Here is a 15,995-nt window from a genome sequence, read left to right as displayed (position 1 = left end):
ATTCATAATGATTGTTTCATATTTAAAGAACACCAAAATATTGTGTTTTGTCAGCCAAGGACAATGATAGTGTAATAGTAATTTATTTTAAACTGCTACGGATAATACAACCAATCAACACATTAAGTGGTGCCAACATTGGCATCTTGCTAAATAATCTCTAGGCTTTGCACTGACAGTACATCTTTCAAAGATAAGTCAACAAGAGCAATCAGAGCAGAAAATTAGAATTTGGTTTCTTAGAATTAAAATACAGCTAAACTAAAGTTTTAATTGGGGTGATCTAAAAGGGCACTTGATGTAATGATCTCTTTCATTTGATACTAATTGTTTGTTCCTGATGAAGAAGAAACATGTACATGAATGTTGCTGAATTGAGTAAAGATGGCAGTTGCCTTTGCTGCTAGATTTTATTGTTAAACAAGATGAATTGTCACAGTGAGGGAGAGGGTTGTCTGCACCTTAGAAATTCTTTGTCTATTTATTTTGCATCAAGGGGAGACCTTTTCATAGAATCATAGAATCATAGAATATCAGGGTTGGAAGGGACCTCAGGAGGTCATCTAGTTCAACCCCCTGCTCAAAAGCAGGACCCATCCCCAATTAAATCATCCCAGCCAGGGCTTTGTCAAGCCTGAACTTAAAAACTTCTAAGGAAGGAGATTCCACCACCTCCCTAGGCAACGCATTCCAGTGTTTCACCACCCTCCTAGTGAAAAAGTTTTTCCTAATATCCAACCTAAACCTCCCCCACTGCAACTTGAGACCATTACTCCTTGTCCTGTCCTCTTCTACCACTGAGAATAGTCTAGAACCATCCTCTCTGGAACCACCTCTCAGGTAGTTGAAAGCAGCTATCAAATCTCCCCTCATTCTTCTCTCCCGCAGACTAAACAATCCCAGTTCCCTCAGCCTCTCCTCATAAGTCATGTGTTCCAGACCCCTAATCATTTTTGTTGCCCTTCGCTGGACTCTCTCCAGTTTATCCACATCCTTCTTGTAGTGTGGGGCCCAAAACTGAACACAGTACTCCAGATGACACCAGTGTCGAATAGAGGGGGACGATCACGTCCCTCGATCTGCTCGCTATGCCCCTTCTTATACATCCCAAAATGCCATTGGCCTTCTTGGCAACAAGGGCACACTGCTGACTCATATCCAGCTTCTCGTCCACTGTCACCCCTAGGTCGTTTTCCGCAGAACTGCTGCCTAGCCATTCAGTCCCTAGTCTGTAGCTGTGCATTGGGTTCTTCCATCCTAAGTGCAGGACTCTGCACTTATCCTTATTGAACCTCATCAGATAAGGAACTTTTGTATAAGTTCACCTGATTTGGACTTATGAGTGATGTGAGTGATTTGCATGTTCTAGGCGGAGATAAACGGGAGGAGTTAGGAATATTCTAGATTTCAACTGTTTGCTGAAGTAAGAGGAGAACGTGGATCCAAAAAAACCCCAAACCTCTTGTTTATTGCCTCATTTGAATTTTTCATTGGTTTAGAAGTGTCCTTCATGTGAAAACTGGTTGTCTGAAGGAAAAATGATTACTTGTTTTAAAAAATTGGGAAAAAATTCCAGATATATGTTAAAAAATTAAAAATTAGACTCTAGAAAGGGTTTATTATTACTATTAGTAATACTTTATTTGTTTGTTTGTTTGTTTTATTTTAAACTGTACTTAATTTTGAACATTCCAATGTAGTTTTATATTTAGTCCAATAGAGTTTTGTTTGGTAGCTTCCAAATTTAACAGTACAATCATAATTATCTTGTAGATTATTTTTGAATGGTTTTAACTTCTTTTCAAGTGGACTGTTACAACTTTTAAACATATTTTTATGCAATTTTATCTTTAGGTTGATAGGAATTTTCAAAATGTGGCCTGCATTTTTGCCTAAACAAATGTGTGTGCACAAATAACATAACGTACATTCCCATAAAGTGCATCAGGTTCCCTACCATGAGAACTTTACAATTGGAGGACCTCCCATTAAGTGCTGAGCTTTCTCAACACTTGCAGATTTCAGTGGGAGTTGAGTGCAATAATACCATGAGGGATTAGGCCCTGAATTAGACAAGATATGAGACAACAGTTTAGGTAAGAGTGGGTATGAGGAGCATTGAGAAGAAAATGGGATGGACTGTTAAAATGTGTTTAAAAGAGGGATTTGAAGGAGGTCTTGATAGACTCTGACAATGGAAAAGCTAGCAGACCAAGCTTGCAGTTTGTCCTTTGCCTGGCCAGGGAGTTGGCTCTTTGGGACAGGTACTGTCTCTCACTATGTGTCTATAGAATGCTTAGTACAATCAGGACCTGATCTCAACTGGGCTATTTTAATACATATAATTATTATTAATAATAACAGTAATGAGCAGGGTGTATGGGTGATGTGCTGCTTCATTACATCCCTACTAGAGCTCCCATCAGGTCAGCTTATATGGAGGTTATTGCAGAAATTAAAGAAGCCACTTTCTGGAAGAAAAGCCAAAGGGAACATTGAGTCAACTTCCCCTTTGGGAATGGTGCCCCTCACTGCTGTGGGGTGACGCAGTTACATTTTAATCTTCAGGAAGAATAAATCTAGCTCTATAACCTTTATCAAGAGTTGTACACACAAAGGATGTGTTGAGTGCCTTTGAAAATTTGGCCCCATGTGTTTTTACATATAGCTTGTCTGCCTGTTTGAATGTGTTTCAGTAAAAAAGGTGCTGATGATAATAGGAAGGCTTATTAAGCTGTTATGTGCACCCATATAACCGTGACCTGGCAGCAGGATTATTTTTTTACTTAAAATCTCTCATATCTAATCAAGAAAATACAAAAGAAGTTCATTTATTATGTCTGCTGTTTTACATTCCCAAACTTTGCAATGTTCAACTTCATCTTTGAACAGGGCCTATTAAAGGTTGCGATAGACAATGCCAGAGCTCAAGAGAAACAGGTCCAGATGGAAAAGACGGAGCTGAAGATGGAGTTGTTCAGGGAACGAGAACTGAGGGAAACTCTGGAAAAACAGCTGGCTGTGGAACAGAAGAACAGAGGTATTTTACAAATGTTCTGAGTTTTTTTTATAAGCAGACATAACCTCTTTATAATTTATTTATCCAAGTTTAATTCTAATATATTAGAACCTAGTTTTGAGCAAAACCCTTCTTTTACCTCATTTTATAGAGGAAGCTATGTGACTTCCCTAATTTTGCACAGCGGGCTTTGTACTCAGGACCCTCCCAGTTTTCAACTCTTTGCTTGAATCCCTTTTGTTTCTACATATAATTAAGGTTTTATTGCAATATAGACAGAATCCTAGACTTTAAAGCAAGAAGGACCATCATGATAATCTATTCTGACCTTCTGCACATTGCAGGCCACAGTACCTCATCCAACGCCTCCTGTCGTAGGCCCATAACCTCTGGCTGAGTTACTGAGGTCCTCAAATCTTGATTTAAAGACTTCAAGTTACAGATAATCTACTCTTTACTATCGTTCAAACCAAGAAGTGTCTCATGCCCCAGGCTACAGAGGAAGGCAAAAAATCTCCAGGGTCTCTGCCATCCTGACCTGGAGGAAAATTCCTTTCTGATGTCAAATATGGCGATCAGTTAGACTTCAAGCATGTAGGCAAAACCCATCCACCAGATTCCTGAGAAAGAATTTTCAGTAGTAACAGAGTCTTCCCTCATCTTCAGCAATTGGAGATAGTTGCTAATAGCAGTCATGGATTAGCCGTATGCCATTGTAGGCAGTCTCATTTTCTCATCTCTTCCATAAACTTATCAAGTTCAGTCTTGAAGTTAGTTAGGTTTTTTATCCCATTGCTCCCTTTGGAAGGCTGTTCCAGAACTTTGCTGCTCTGATGGTTGGGAAACCTTTGTCTAATTTCAAGTCTAAACTTATTGATGGTCAGTTTATATCCATTTGTTCTTGTGTCAACATTGACCCTTAACTTAGATAACTCTTCCCCTGTATTTATCTTTCTGATGTGTTTATAGAGAACAATCATGTCTCCCCCTCAGTTTTCATTTAATCAGGCTAAGTAAGGCAAGCTCCTTAAGTCTCCTCTCATAAGGCAGGTTCTCCATTCCTCTGATCATCCTAGTACCCCTTCTCTGCACCCGTTCCAATTTGAATTCATCTTTCTTAAACATGGGAGACCAAAAATGCACACAGTGTTTTTGATGAGGTCTAACCAATGACTTGCATAATGGTAAGAATACTTCCCTGTCTCTACTGGAAACATCTTGCCTGATGCATCCTAGGTTTGCATTAGCTTTGTTCATGGCTGTATCATACTGGCGGACCCTAGTCATCCTATTATGGACCAATACCCCCAGCTCTTTCTCCTCCTCTGTCACTTACAGCTGATAAAATAAGAAATCTCTTTGAAGCAGCTTGAACGGAGGGCACTTGGATTCAAAATCAGTATTTTTATACCTTGAGCTAAATTGAATCCCATGTTAGTCTTTAAGGACTCCTTGTTGTTTTTTGTGAATCCCATTAGTATCACTGTAATCTTATTTCATGCCTCTTTCCACTAGAGGGTGCAACTATTACACCATGAATTTCCCTTTTAAACAGAGGAGAATAAATAATTGTAGGCAATAACTATTAATAATAATCATGAGTGTGCATAGAATCTTCACTGTGACTATTGACTGGCATATTAATTCAATTAATACAATTACAGGACTAATACTAAATAGGTCTCTTTTTTTAGTGGATCTCAAATATTTTTTATAAACACTAGCCAGTGCTATGCCTCATGACACCTCTGTGAGGTAGATAGTATACCTGTTTTACAGATAGGCAAACTCAGGCACAGCAGAGGGGTTAAGTGATTTCTCCAAAGTTAGACACTGAGGAAAACTACATGATAGGCCCTGATTTTGTGCCAGGTAATGAAAAAAATGACTTGTATTGTCAGCACTATGCACTGCATACTCTTCTACTTTGTACCACTCTAATGACATTATTTCACCTGGTATAAGAAGCTGGACCTAAGGATGAGGAGATATGATTGCTCTCTAGAAATACATCAGGGAGTAAACAACACTGAGAGTGAAACCTACTCAAGCTGAAGGATGGTGTTGGTACAAGAGCCAATGGGTATAAGCTGGTCATGAAAAAAATCAGGCTGGAATTTACAAGGCGGTTTCTCACCATCAGAGGGGTGAGGTGCTAGAACAGCCTCCAACAGGAGTTGTGGAGGCAAACAACATACCTGGTTTTAAGACAGAACAGAACAGTTTTATAAGTGCTCTTGTATGATGGGGTTGGTTTTGACAGTAGGGTCTCACTTCCTGTTTATATCTTATATTTCTAATACTCATGCTTTGGGGCTTCAGTCACCTGGAGGGGACAGGAAGGGATTTTTACCTCAGGGTGTATTCTGGGGGATATTTTTGGTCTCTTTCCTTTGAAGCATCAGAGATGACTACAGCTGAAGATGAGATTTTGGACATGGACAGCCAGAGTATTGATCATTCTCCCTCTCAGTGCTTAGTTGGCTGTTTCTTGCTCACATGCTCTGGGTCTAACTGATCACCTCATATGGGGTCAGGAAGGAATTTTTTTGATCTTCAGTGTTAGGCAACCTCCTCTAATGTCTACCTATTGTTGATTGGGTTAATGTGACAGAAACCTATGTTTACTTTATCCCCACTGATCTAAATATTGTAGGTGTCTCTGGGAACATCAGTTAACTGAGCTGCTGCTGTATATAATGCAGTGACGCTATTTTCTTTGTCTTGTTTACTGTACCCTATCCTTCCAATCTGTATGTTATCCAGTTAGTCACTCCTCTGGGTGTAGTGTTTGATCAGGTAGTAAAACCAGGATAATATCACTTTTATGAGAAACTACACAATAAGACTTTGCTAATTCTGTCTCTGTCTGCTATGGTCACATCTACACTGTGTCAGCCATGATGTTTGAAAGGCACTTGCAAACTATTTATAATGAAAATATTAAAACCATGAAACTACGCAAGATGTATTTAGCTCAGATTTTCAATATCATAAGATGATAAATCTATTCTCATGTATTAGTGGTATATACTAAAAATGGTACTGTGTAGTTGATGCTGCACAAGATATAGAGTGTTGCAGAACTGTTCTCAACTTCTTCAGAGGTTTGTTGTAGCTTGGACTGGTAAACAGAACTCATTGCACCTTACTCTGCTGCAACTGGGACCTCAGTTTCGGTATCAGGCTCCCTGAGTTCTGTGGCACACTGGTTTTAAACTCTGGGAATGTGAGCTGGTTAGAAACATTGAGAAAATGAGGATTTTTATTGAATTCTATGTAAAAGTGTTGATTGTGTGGTACTTTTAAGGTCTAATTCTGTAAGCCCATCACATGCAGAGCTCCAGCTGAAGGTGTGGAGGGCTCCTAGGATTGGGATCTTAATGTTTAATTTCATAGTACCCTTTATTTTGTTTATGTTTTTTCATACGTTTCAAACAGTTACCTAATTTCCACTTCACTACAGGATCTTGAAGTCAGTTAGATTTTTTATCCCATTGCTGACATGCAACAAAGATCAGGGTGCTTCAGTGCAGAATGTAGGTTCAGTGTGTTACACACCCTCTTTCTTGGGGTGGGGAGGGCATCAGTGGTAAGGGAGGAGACAGATGATAGTGACCCAGCTATATTATTTTTAGGAACCCATAATAAGTAGTAACTGTGTAGCCAAAATCTCAGAACCAAATGTGAATGCACTGATTTTTCTCCCCCAGCAATAATTCAGAAAAGGTTAAAGAAAGAAAAGAAGGCAAAGAGGAAATTGCAGGAAGCGCTTGAATTTGAGACTAAGCGGCGGGAACAAGCAGAACAGACATTGAAACAGGCAACTTCAACAGACAGTCTCAGGGCCCTAAATGGTAAGAAGTCAGCTTTTTGCTTCTCTGTAATTAACCCTCAATTCAAGTGGTGAAATCAGTTGTTATGTTGGTCACAATTATTTTTGTGATGCAACAGGGAAAAATTACCTTTTGCTTTCCTCCATTTCATTGCTTCTCTAGTTGTTGTGATGCTTTTTTTGTACAGTGTGTGTGAGCAAATATTACTTCACTGGAGAGAATGCCCAAACTAGAACAATTTTACATTATTAGCTTGAGAAGTCAATTCTTTGCTTTTCTCTCTGCTTAAAAATCTATTCCTCATTAATCTTCCCAGTCTAGAAAAAAATTTCCTGGCCTCCAGGCATTGTTCAACATTAAAAAAAAAAGGGACAAAGGTTGATTGTATTGTAATTCAGCATTGGAGTAACAGGTTGTAAAAAAGGCTACAGGAGTTAAATAAAATATGTGTCAGTCTTACCTTTCTGTGCTTCTAGACTCTCTGACCCCAGAGATAGAAGCTGACCGCAGCGGGGGCAGAACAGATGCTGAAAGGACAATACAAGGTAGGCATTTGCAAAAGGCTATAAATCTAGATCTTACTATATGAGTTTTTCCTCCACTTTAGCCTGTTATTCAAGCATGTAGCCTACCATCTGGACCACATCAAAACAAGTTCAAACAAGGTCAAGTTCATCTTGCTTGTTTATAAGAGAGAATTCATTCTGTGCTGATAGATTTTCTTTAAATTAACAGGTCAATTCTGTTTATATAAAGCAAGTGAAGAGGAATAATTAATTTGAAACTATGCTGGATTGAATCTTAGCCACACTGAATTCATTTTTTGTGAATGTGCATAGTCACATCTAGGATAACAATGTTTCTTAAGGTATATTTGAAACACTCTGAGCCTTTTAACCATACCAGTGAAAACCTGGATTAACCTATGGGTAATATTCAAGGTGTGATGAGAACTTCATAGCTAATATTCAGTGGCAGTTACTGCAAAGTGTGTTTCAATAAGCTACTCCAAATATTAACAATAAATAAAACTGTGTATTCCCCTCTTGGATTTTTCATTTGCCAAATGTTCCATATCCCATTATTTGCATTTTAATAAAACAAATCTGCTGAGTAAATTTATACTTGGAATACTAAAGGGAGCCATATTACTTCCTCTGTGAAGCTAAATATATATATATTGCAAACAGCAAGATATTAGTAAAGAACAAATTCTGAAGGTAGCATTTATGTTATAATGTCATCCTATAATCAGTAAGCTAACTCTACCAACATGAATACTAAACAACAGAAGTAGCATTTGTTTTCAATTTGTTTAAATGAAGGTGTATTTTTCAAAGGCAAGCCTAAAATGATTAGCTGCAGTAATCTCTCTCCAAATTGCCTTTATTTTGCCTTTTAAAGTCAATCATCATAACTATATCATTTGACATCTTTTTGTCCGTATTTTAATCACTTTTTCTAACTCCTAAAGGGTTGTGGCAAACTTTCCACAAAGAAGGCATTGGCATTATGTTCAAAAGGCAAGAAAGCTTAAATTAATAAAACAAGTTCAAACAAATTTAAAACAGACAGGAAGTCCTTACAGAAATGTATATGCATATTACACACAAAAAACTGTTAAAAGTTGTGGTTGCAAAGTCAAGCACTCAAAAGTTAGGAAATGCCACAGTTAAAGTTGCATGTGGAAGTAAAATTGGGCCCTGTTGTGTGTATGCATTATGATACAGTCTTTAACATGATCAAAATCTGTATTTTCCATTGAACCCTTGCCTCATTCACTGTACAGGATGGAGAGTGCTTATTCAGAGAGCAGGTATTCAATATTTTATGTTATCCTCATTTTGCAACATGTGACCCCATATCTTACTTACTGCACACTATTCAAAACCTGTTGTGGAGGCAGAATTGTTTATTTCCTCATGGGGCTTCTCTGTCATGCTCATCAATATAGTATCTGAGTGCTTCACAGATTTATCTTCACAACTCCCCCGTGAGGTGAAGGGGTTATATTATCCCCATTATAGAGATGGCGAGCTGAGGAACATAAAGTTTTAGGTTCTGTCTATACTATACTAGCTTATGTCAGAATAACTTGTGTCACTCAAGGGAGTGAATAAATCACCCCTCAGAGTGACATAAGTTACTGACGTACGCGCTGGTGTGCATAGTGCTGTGTCCTTGGGAGAGCTTCTCTTGCCAACATAGCTTCTGCCGCTCACAGAGACAGAAGTAGTTAAGCGGATGGGAGAGCTCTCTCCTGTCAGCTTAGAGAGTCTATATTAGAGAGCCTACAGCAGCACAGCTGCACCCCTGTAAACTCTAGTGTAGCTGTAGCCTAAGCGTACACTAGTTTTGGGTTCCCCATTTGATACAATGGTGTGTGATTTTTTAGAGCACTCCAGTTTTTCTTAGCACTTTATCTATTCAAAGCTCAGCTTCCATTAACTTGAGGTGTAGTTGGGGCGCTCAGCCCAGAGATATCAAGTTGGGCATACATAAAATGAAGAACATATAATTAATGGCCACCTGTGAATAGTTTAGTTTAAGAGCCTTGTCAACATTATATAGGAACTCCATGGCAGATGCAGGGATAGAAACCTGTTCTCCAGGGTGGCATTCATTTTTTTTTTAATTAGGAGACCATCCTTTTTCTTTCAACAATTCCCTGTCATTTTCTAACTTCTGCAATAAACAAGGCTGATGTCCTACAAATAGCAGCCTCCTTTAGTACAGAACATTGACTCTTCCCCGGAACATTGTCTAACCTGTGCACTGAATGAAGGAGTCCCATGATAAAACTAGTATGTGATCATGTAATAAAAGACTGTATTATAATGCATACACTTAATTCTGGCATTTCCTAACTTTTAAGTACTTGACTTTGCACCCTTGACATTCATTTAAATAGTGGAGGGAGAAGGTAGGTTTGTGTGTAATTTCCTAGGCTTTTAAAAAAGCAAATTGAAACAACAGAAGTTCCATCATGTGGCATCTCATTAGCACTCACATGGTTCATCAGCGGGGTTGGAACCTTCAGATCCACCGCTACTTGAGCTAACTGATTGTAGTAGTAGATTGTCATCCTGTATGTGGACCTACAACAAGAGAAGAATGAACAATACACTTTGCCAATAGGTTTCACAGATATTTACTGATCACAGAGGAATGTTCAGAGTCAGGAATTTTCGATTCAATCAGGGGTGGATTGATTTAAATCAAAGTGATTTAAATCACCAGTTTTAATCAAAATGTAAATTAACATGCAGGAAACTTTGATTTAGATAATAGATTTTAGTAATTTTTGCACTTTATGTTTTATTCATAAAGAAAGGTTGGTTTACAACCATTAAAACATGTTGATTTGCTCTAAATATAGTGTTCTGGAATCTGTGAACCTATGAACTTTGCACTACATTTGGTGCTTCTTTTAGTTAACCAGAAGGATACTCTATACCTGTACACTTTCATTTAAGCAATTATATAGCTTAACATACAATTATTCAGATTCTTAATATTCACATTTTTAATTATTTTAAAAAATGGCAAATGATGTATTTCTTATTTACTAGATGATGATGATTATTTTCTGCAATTTGTGTCAAGTTCTATTTGGATGGAAATTCAAAATCAATTAAAATGCACTAAAACAGCATTTAACATTTATTTATTAAATAAAACTAGCTTAAATGTGCTGGAACCACAAGGAAAAAAGTGTTGTAAAAAGTTTATCAGAACATATTTGGAATTTAAAACTACCTGATTTCTTAAACAAAGAAAGATCTGTAGTTAGTGAACGGAATTAATTATTTCTAGTCACCAAGTCCTTCAAGATTTTAGAACCTAGTTTTTACTAGTAGATTGGATGACGAAAACAAGCTTTCCTGCTTTTTCAAATTCCACTTGGTCTTAACTTTGAACTAGTTGTAGTTGAACTGAACTAGTAGAATAAACTGAAGTGAAAAAAAATCTCTCTTTACATGCAGAAGAGGGTCTGCTATCAAAAGCTGGCTTAGCATTTCAACAAACTCTGGTTCCAGGTACTTAGCCAATAACTACCATTAGTTCAGCGATCTGACATTCTTTAGAACATGGCAGCAAATATGTAGTACTTAATATTATTTTTGTATTTAATTTAAATTATTTTAAGATTATGATAAGTTTAGGTCTTAACATAGATTGTCATATTTCAAATTTAATTTTAAATGCATCTGATTTAATTTTTAATAATCAATTATTGTTTTTTAAAAAAATCATTGGTTTGTGTCCCACTGGATTCAATTCCAGGTTCTGGAGGGGAATTTTCTATCATGATCACACAGACTTCTGCCCTGTTCCCATTAGCTGCAGAGCCTAGGGAGGGCACCCAAGCCATGGCCCTACCTGGCCCACCACAGCCCAGCTTGGAGCAGGTGCTCTGGTAGCGACAGGGACAGGAAGAGGGCAGGGGTGGGGCATTGCATTGGGAGGGGCCCAGCTGCACTCTGTGGCAAGAGACAATGGGCTGAACAGGGGGATGGGTTAGCCCTATGGGACAGGAACCATTGCGGTATGAGTGCAGGCCCCCTGGGGTGTCCCACCCCCTGGGGGCAGGACCCAACCCCGACCACCACCCATCTGACCCCCCGCCCATGCTTTAAATGACACTCTGCAGCCCTTTCTTGTTTCCCTCAAGCTTGACCCCTTTTCCCCGTGTCTCCTCTAGCTCATTTTGCCAGTCCTGTCTCTCCCTGCCCCAGCTCCTCATCGTAGTCTTCCTTCTCCCTTCATATCCAGTCTCCTTGACCAGCCAATCCCAATCTCTTCCCTCCCACACAAGAGCTCCTTTTCCCAGTCTCCATGCCCACCCATTCCCAGTTCTCCTGCCCTGGATCCTCTCCTGATCTCAGTCTCAGCATCCCTGCCTCCATCTGGCTCTTCGTCTGATGTCAGGGTATCTCCTCCCTGCATTGTCTCCCAGTCTCCCTCCAGTGACATTCTGACCCCATTTTCCACCCCATCCCACCTCTAAGTTCCAGCCTCCCTTGGTCAGCCATTCCCAGTGTCCACCCATCTTAATGTTTCCCAGTACCAATCTTCCCCAGGGGCTTGTTGTCCCAATCTATTTCCTCTGCTGCCTCTTGTCTCCCACCCCTGTCCCAGTCCAGCTCTTGGTAGTATGGATGGTACAACTGTCTATTTATCAACAGTCATTAATCTTTTAAATTTTCAATATTGAATATGCTGAAAACAGGAGTATTCTATGAGGAAGCAAGAATAAAGCTAATACAAATTTTGAAGTATCTAGTGCAATTTTAGAAAAAGTTTAGGCCAAGAACTTAGGCAAAAAATAAAAATAAGTTAAAATATAAATAAAATAATTGCTGCGTATTCTAAAAATAAGTTGACAGTTAATTGCATCCTAATAAAAGGATATTGTCAACTTAAGAATCACATTTAAACCTGATTTTTTTTAACCTGTCATTGTTGAGATTACCTTAACTGGGAGAGGTCAGTTCATTTGTCCGCAATCTTTTTCACTGGTGACCTTTAGTCAGTTTCACACTCTTGTTTATGTGGGTTATTTTACATAACAACAGGGGAAAGAAAAAACATTTTAAAAAACAGTATGAATGTAAAAGCACAAAAATTGGAATAAGAAATTAAAAGCAGGTATAGTACTTAACACTCCTTTTAATTAGCTTTTTAGTTTTTGTCTAGATTTCAATAAGGACTGAAATCCATGGGCCTCAAACACACACACATATTTCCTAATGACACACAGTCATATTAAACATTTTTGAAAACCTGGTGTCAACACTGGTTTTATGTGTTTTCTTTCTTATTTTTTATTTTTAACAAATAATAAAGCAGGTTATCCTCTTCTCCATACATATTGTAGGTTCACTAGATGCCTATGCCTAGCTCCCAACCAGGTCTCCCAAGACCCCCTCATCCCACACAAAAAGGTACCATACAGAAAAATGTTTAACTTTTATATAATGTTTTGTTACCAGGCCTTTTGTTAAACAATAGAACAATGAAATTTACTGACTCCCTTATTTTTTGTTCTTCCTCAGAAATCTCTCTCTTCACTAGACTTTCTTTCCCTCTCTGCTTGCCTCTTTCCCCTCTAAAGCATCTGTTACCCCTATAAATCTCTCCTTTCCCAACTTTCTTTCCCCCACCCTTTTCCTCCATTCCCATCCAGCTCACACATAGCTTGTCCCAGTTCTCTTTCCTCACCTTTTCCAATATACATTATCTAAAACCTGTTCACTATACATTATCTAACCGGTTCCCTGTTAACTCTCACCCCCTTCTGTTCACTTCATGTCCCTTTTTGTCTCACATGGTCTGGTTTCCTATTCCCCAGCCAGATCCCATTATTTATCCTCTCTCCCAAACCTTTCCTGCTTTTTTTAAGCTTTCCTCACTTGCCACCTGCCCTTGAGGCTCCTTTCTCTCTCTTGCCTTCTCCATATCGTTCCCATTTTCTACTGCCTCCATCAGTTCACCATTTATTCCCAGTTCATCCTTTCCATTTGCAGATGCTATACTCCATACAGATCCTATGCCTTCTCAAGCACTTCTCTGCCAATAGTCCATCCTCTTTACCCTGGTGTCCCATAGTCTCAGGCCCATGATTTCCCTGGTGTCTCCAGATACCCCATTCCATTTCCTGAGTCCCTCCTTTGCCCTCTGCTCATCCCCAGGGCTTCCCTGCCTCAATTATTTTTTCAGTCTAGCCTCTCCTCCATTAATCCAGCTTCTGATGCTGGCATGCTCCAATCCCTCTTCTGGCTGCCAGTCTCTTCATTGCTCCATCTCCTGGTTCTGCAGCAAACTGACCTTCTGCCCCCCAGCAGACCAATTCTCTACCTTCCAGTGGATCTTCTGCCTCTCATCAAGCATACCTATCATCTTCCTCCCCTCATCCCCTAAAGCAAATCAATTCTGTGTTTCCCCAATCCTTCCCAGCAAACCAATCGCCTCTATCTCCCTTCATCCAGGCTCTCTAACATATCTGGAGGCTGATTTTCAGACCATGGGTGAAGGGATGCTAGAAATGGTCCTAACTACTCTCTGACCCTGTGTAAGAAGGGGAGCTATCTTGTGCACTGGCTCACTAGAGCATCTATCCTACTCCCCGTGAAGCCACAGTGGGGTTCTCATTGCCTGTCCGGGAAACTACCTGAGTCAGGTAGCCAGTGGGGGGGGGGGGCAATGCCGAGCAGTTACAGCAGAGCAGAGAAAGTATCTCCAGCTCAGCACATTCCATAGTCACACAAGGAAGTAGTGCTCTCAGGGCTATGGGGCAGGCAGTCAAGAAGAAGTTGGGAAGGCAGTACCTCCTACCATCTCCCTGTCGTGATGAGCTTAGTGCTGAGCAAAACCTTTGCTAGGAGCAGATTGATAATTTTAAGTAACACGCATTAGGGACTGCACTGTGGTTTTAAGCCATAGCTGGCAGTAGGGGTGGCATGAGGTTGATGGGCCCAGCAGGAAATATTGGAGCAATGTACATGGTTGATCTACTCTTAGGTAGGCACAATACTGTTCAGAGCACCGAGAGGGTATGGCTCCAGTTGCACCCTTTGTTCAGATGTGTCACGTGTTTCTCAGTCAGCTCTGGGCCCACTGCGGTTTTGAGTAATGCCACCAGTATGAGAGGGTCATAGGACCATGTCCATTTGTGGAGGCACAAGGTGGAAGGCTCCTGTGAGTGCCCATGCAGTGCAAAGCCCGTGCAGTGCAGTGCCCATGCAGTGTTTCCATACACATCATCTGACAGAACTAATATATTGGTGATTTAGCTATGCATATCCCAGGTACTTAACACATGCACTTTGCTGTTTAAATATTGGGCAGATTTTGGGGGCACAGGCTCTGCTAGCAGCTGCCACTAACATTACTGGGAATCATTTAGATAAATTCTTAGTCTCTTGACTGAAAACCTAACGTGAATTGTTTTCTGAAATCATCTGAAACTCTTTTAATCTATTATTAAACAATGAAAATGAGTGTAATAATCTCAGTAAATGAGCATTTATGTTTGATTCTTTTGCAATACACTTGTCTAATGTTTGAAAAGTACACTTCTGAGATACCTGTGTACTTAAAAAATACTGTGTTGTTATACGTACCACATTCACATGATTGTATATCTGATGTAAAAATTTTGAGCAGGCGTTTCTCAGTGCTTTACTGCATTTATTATAACAAACATAAACCGTGTTCAAAGAATATTTTTAAGGTTGCAAAGTCAAGAACTCAAAGTTAGGAAATGCCAGAATTAAGGATGTCTGTGCCACCTTAATTCAGTCCCCTTGTGCAAAGCATTTTTGATATAGCCTTTAATTGGCTGATCATGTACTATTATTTCCACAGAAACTTGGCCTCATGCAATGCACAGGATGGACAGTTCTCACTTAATGAGCAGCTATTCAGTATTTTGTTTTATACTCATTATTCAGTGTATGGCTCTGTGCCTTATTTATTAACAGAAAAAATAATACCTACTTCTTATATAGCAATTTGTATCAGAAGGTCTCAAAGTATTTTACAAAGGAGGTAAGTATTATTATCCCTGGTTGTTTGTTTTGTTTTGCTTGTTTTGTTGTTTTTGTTTCCAGGGCTTAACCTTAATTCTGGCATTTCCCAACCTTTGAGCATTTGAATTTGCAACCTTAATAGTCTTTTAACATAATTCTATGTATATAAATTCCTAGGTGTTTTTAAAAGGAAGACTGAAAAAACAGAAGTGTCATCATGTGGCATGATACGGACACTCGCGTGGCTCATCAGCAGAGCTGGAACCTTTAGATCCACAACTCAGACCCATGTCACTTCAACTAATAGAGTAATGGATAGGAATAATAAATTGTCATCTTCCATGTGGACCATCAGTAGAGGGGGCAAGAGGCACATTTTGCCAGAGGGTTTCACAGATAATTTGCTGACAGCACAGGAATGGTGAGACTCTGGAAACGTGGATTCTATTCCAGCTCTAGGGGAGAGTGTGTACTAATGGTCAGCGACTCCTGTCCACTCAAGGTTGAACATTTTTGCCACATCCCTTCAAACAATCCCAGTCCTGTCTCTTCCCCACCACTGGCTCCTTGTCCCAGTTCCATTCTCCTTGCCTACCCACTCTGTGG

At 39.5% G+C, this 15,995-nt stretch overlaps 1 protein-coding gene across 9 annotated transcripts in view; it reads left to right on the top strand.

The window, feature by feature from the left end:
* The window catches only part of DACH1 (dachshund family transcription factor 1), a 453,297-nt gene that overhangs the window by 402,401 nt on the left and 34,901 nt on the right, over positions 1-15,995 (top strand). For 6 of the 9 annotated variants that reach the window (XM_075128932.1, XM_075128936.1, XM_075128945.1 and 3 more), the window contains 4 exons: positions 2,893-3,040; positions 6,733-6,876; positions 7,332-7,400; positions 10,842-10,895. In XM_075128932.1, coding sequence (XP_074985033.1) covers positions 2,893-3,040; positions 6,733-6,876; positions 7,332-7,400; positions 10,842-10,895 — 415 coding nt within the window. Of the gene's footprint in view, positions 1-2,892; positions 3,041-6,732; positions 6,877-7,331; positions 7,401-10,841; positions 10,896-12,736; positions 12,804-15,995 lie in introns of all 9 variants that reach the window. The other 3 variants (XM_048852002.2, XM_048852042.2, XM_048851983.2) reach the window with 2 other exon arrangements.

This window comes from Caretta caretta, chromosome 1, assembly GCF_965140235.1.
Source record: "Caretta caretta isolate rCarCar2 chromosome 1, rCarCar1.hap1, whole genome shotgun sequence".
NCBI lineage: Eukaryota > Metazoa > Chordata > Testudines > Cheloniidae > Caretta > Caretta caretta.
Note: the sequence above shows the minus strand (reverse complement) of the source record. Positions and strands in the feature narration are given on the sequence as shown.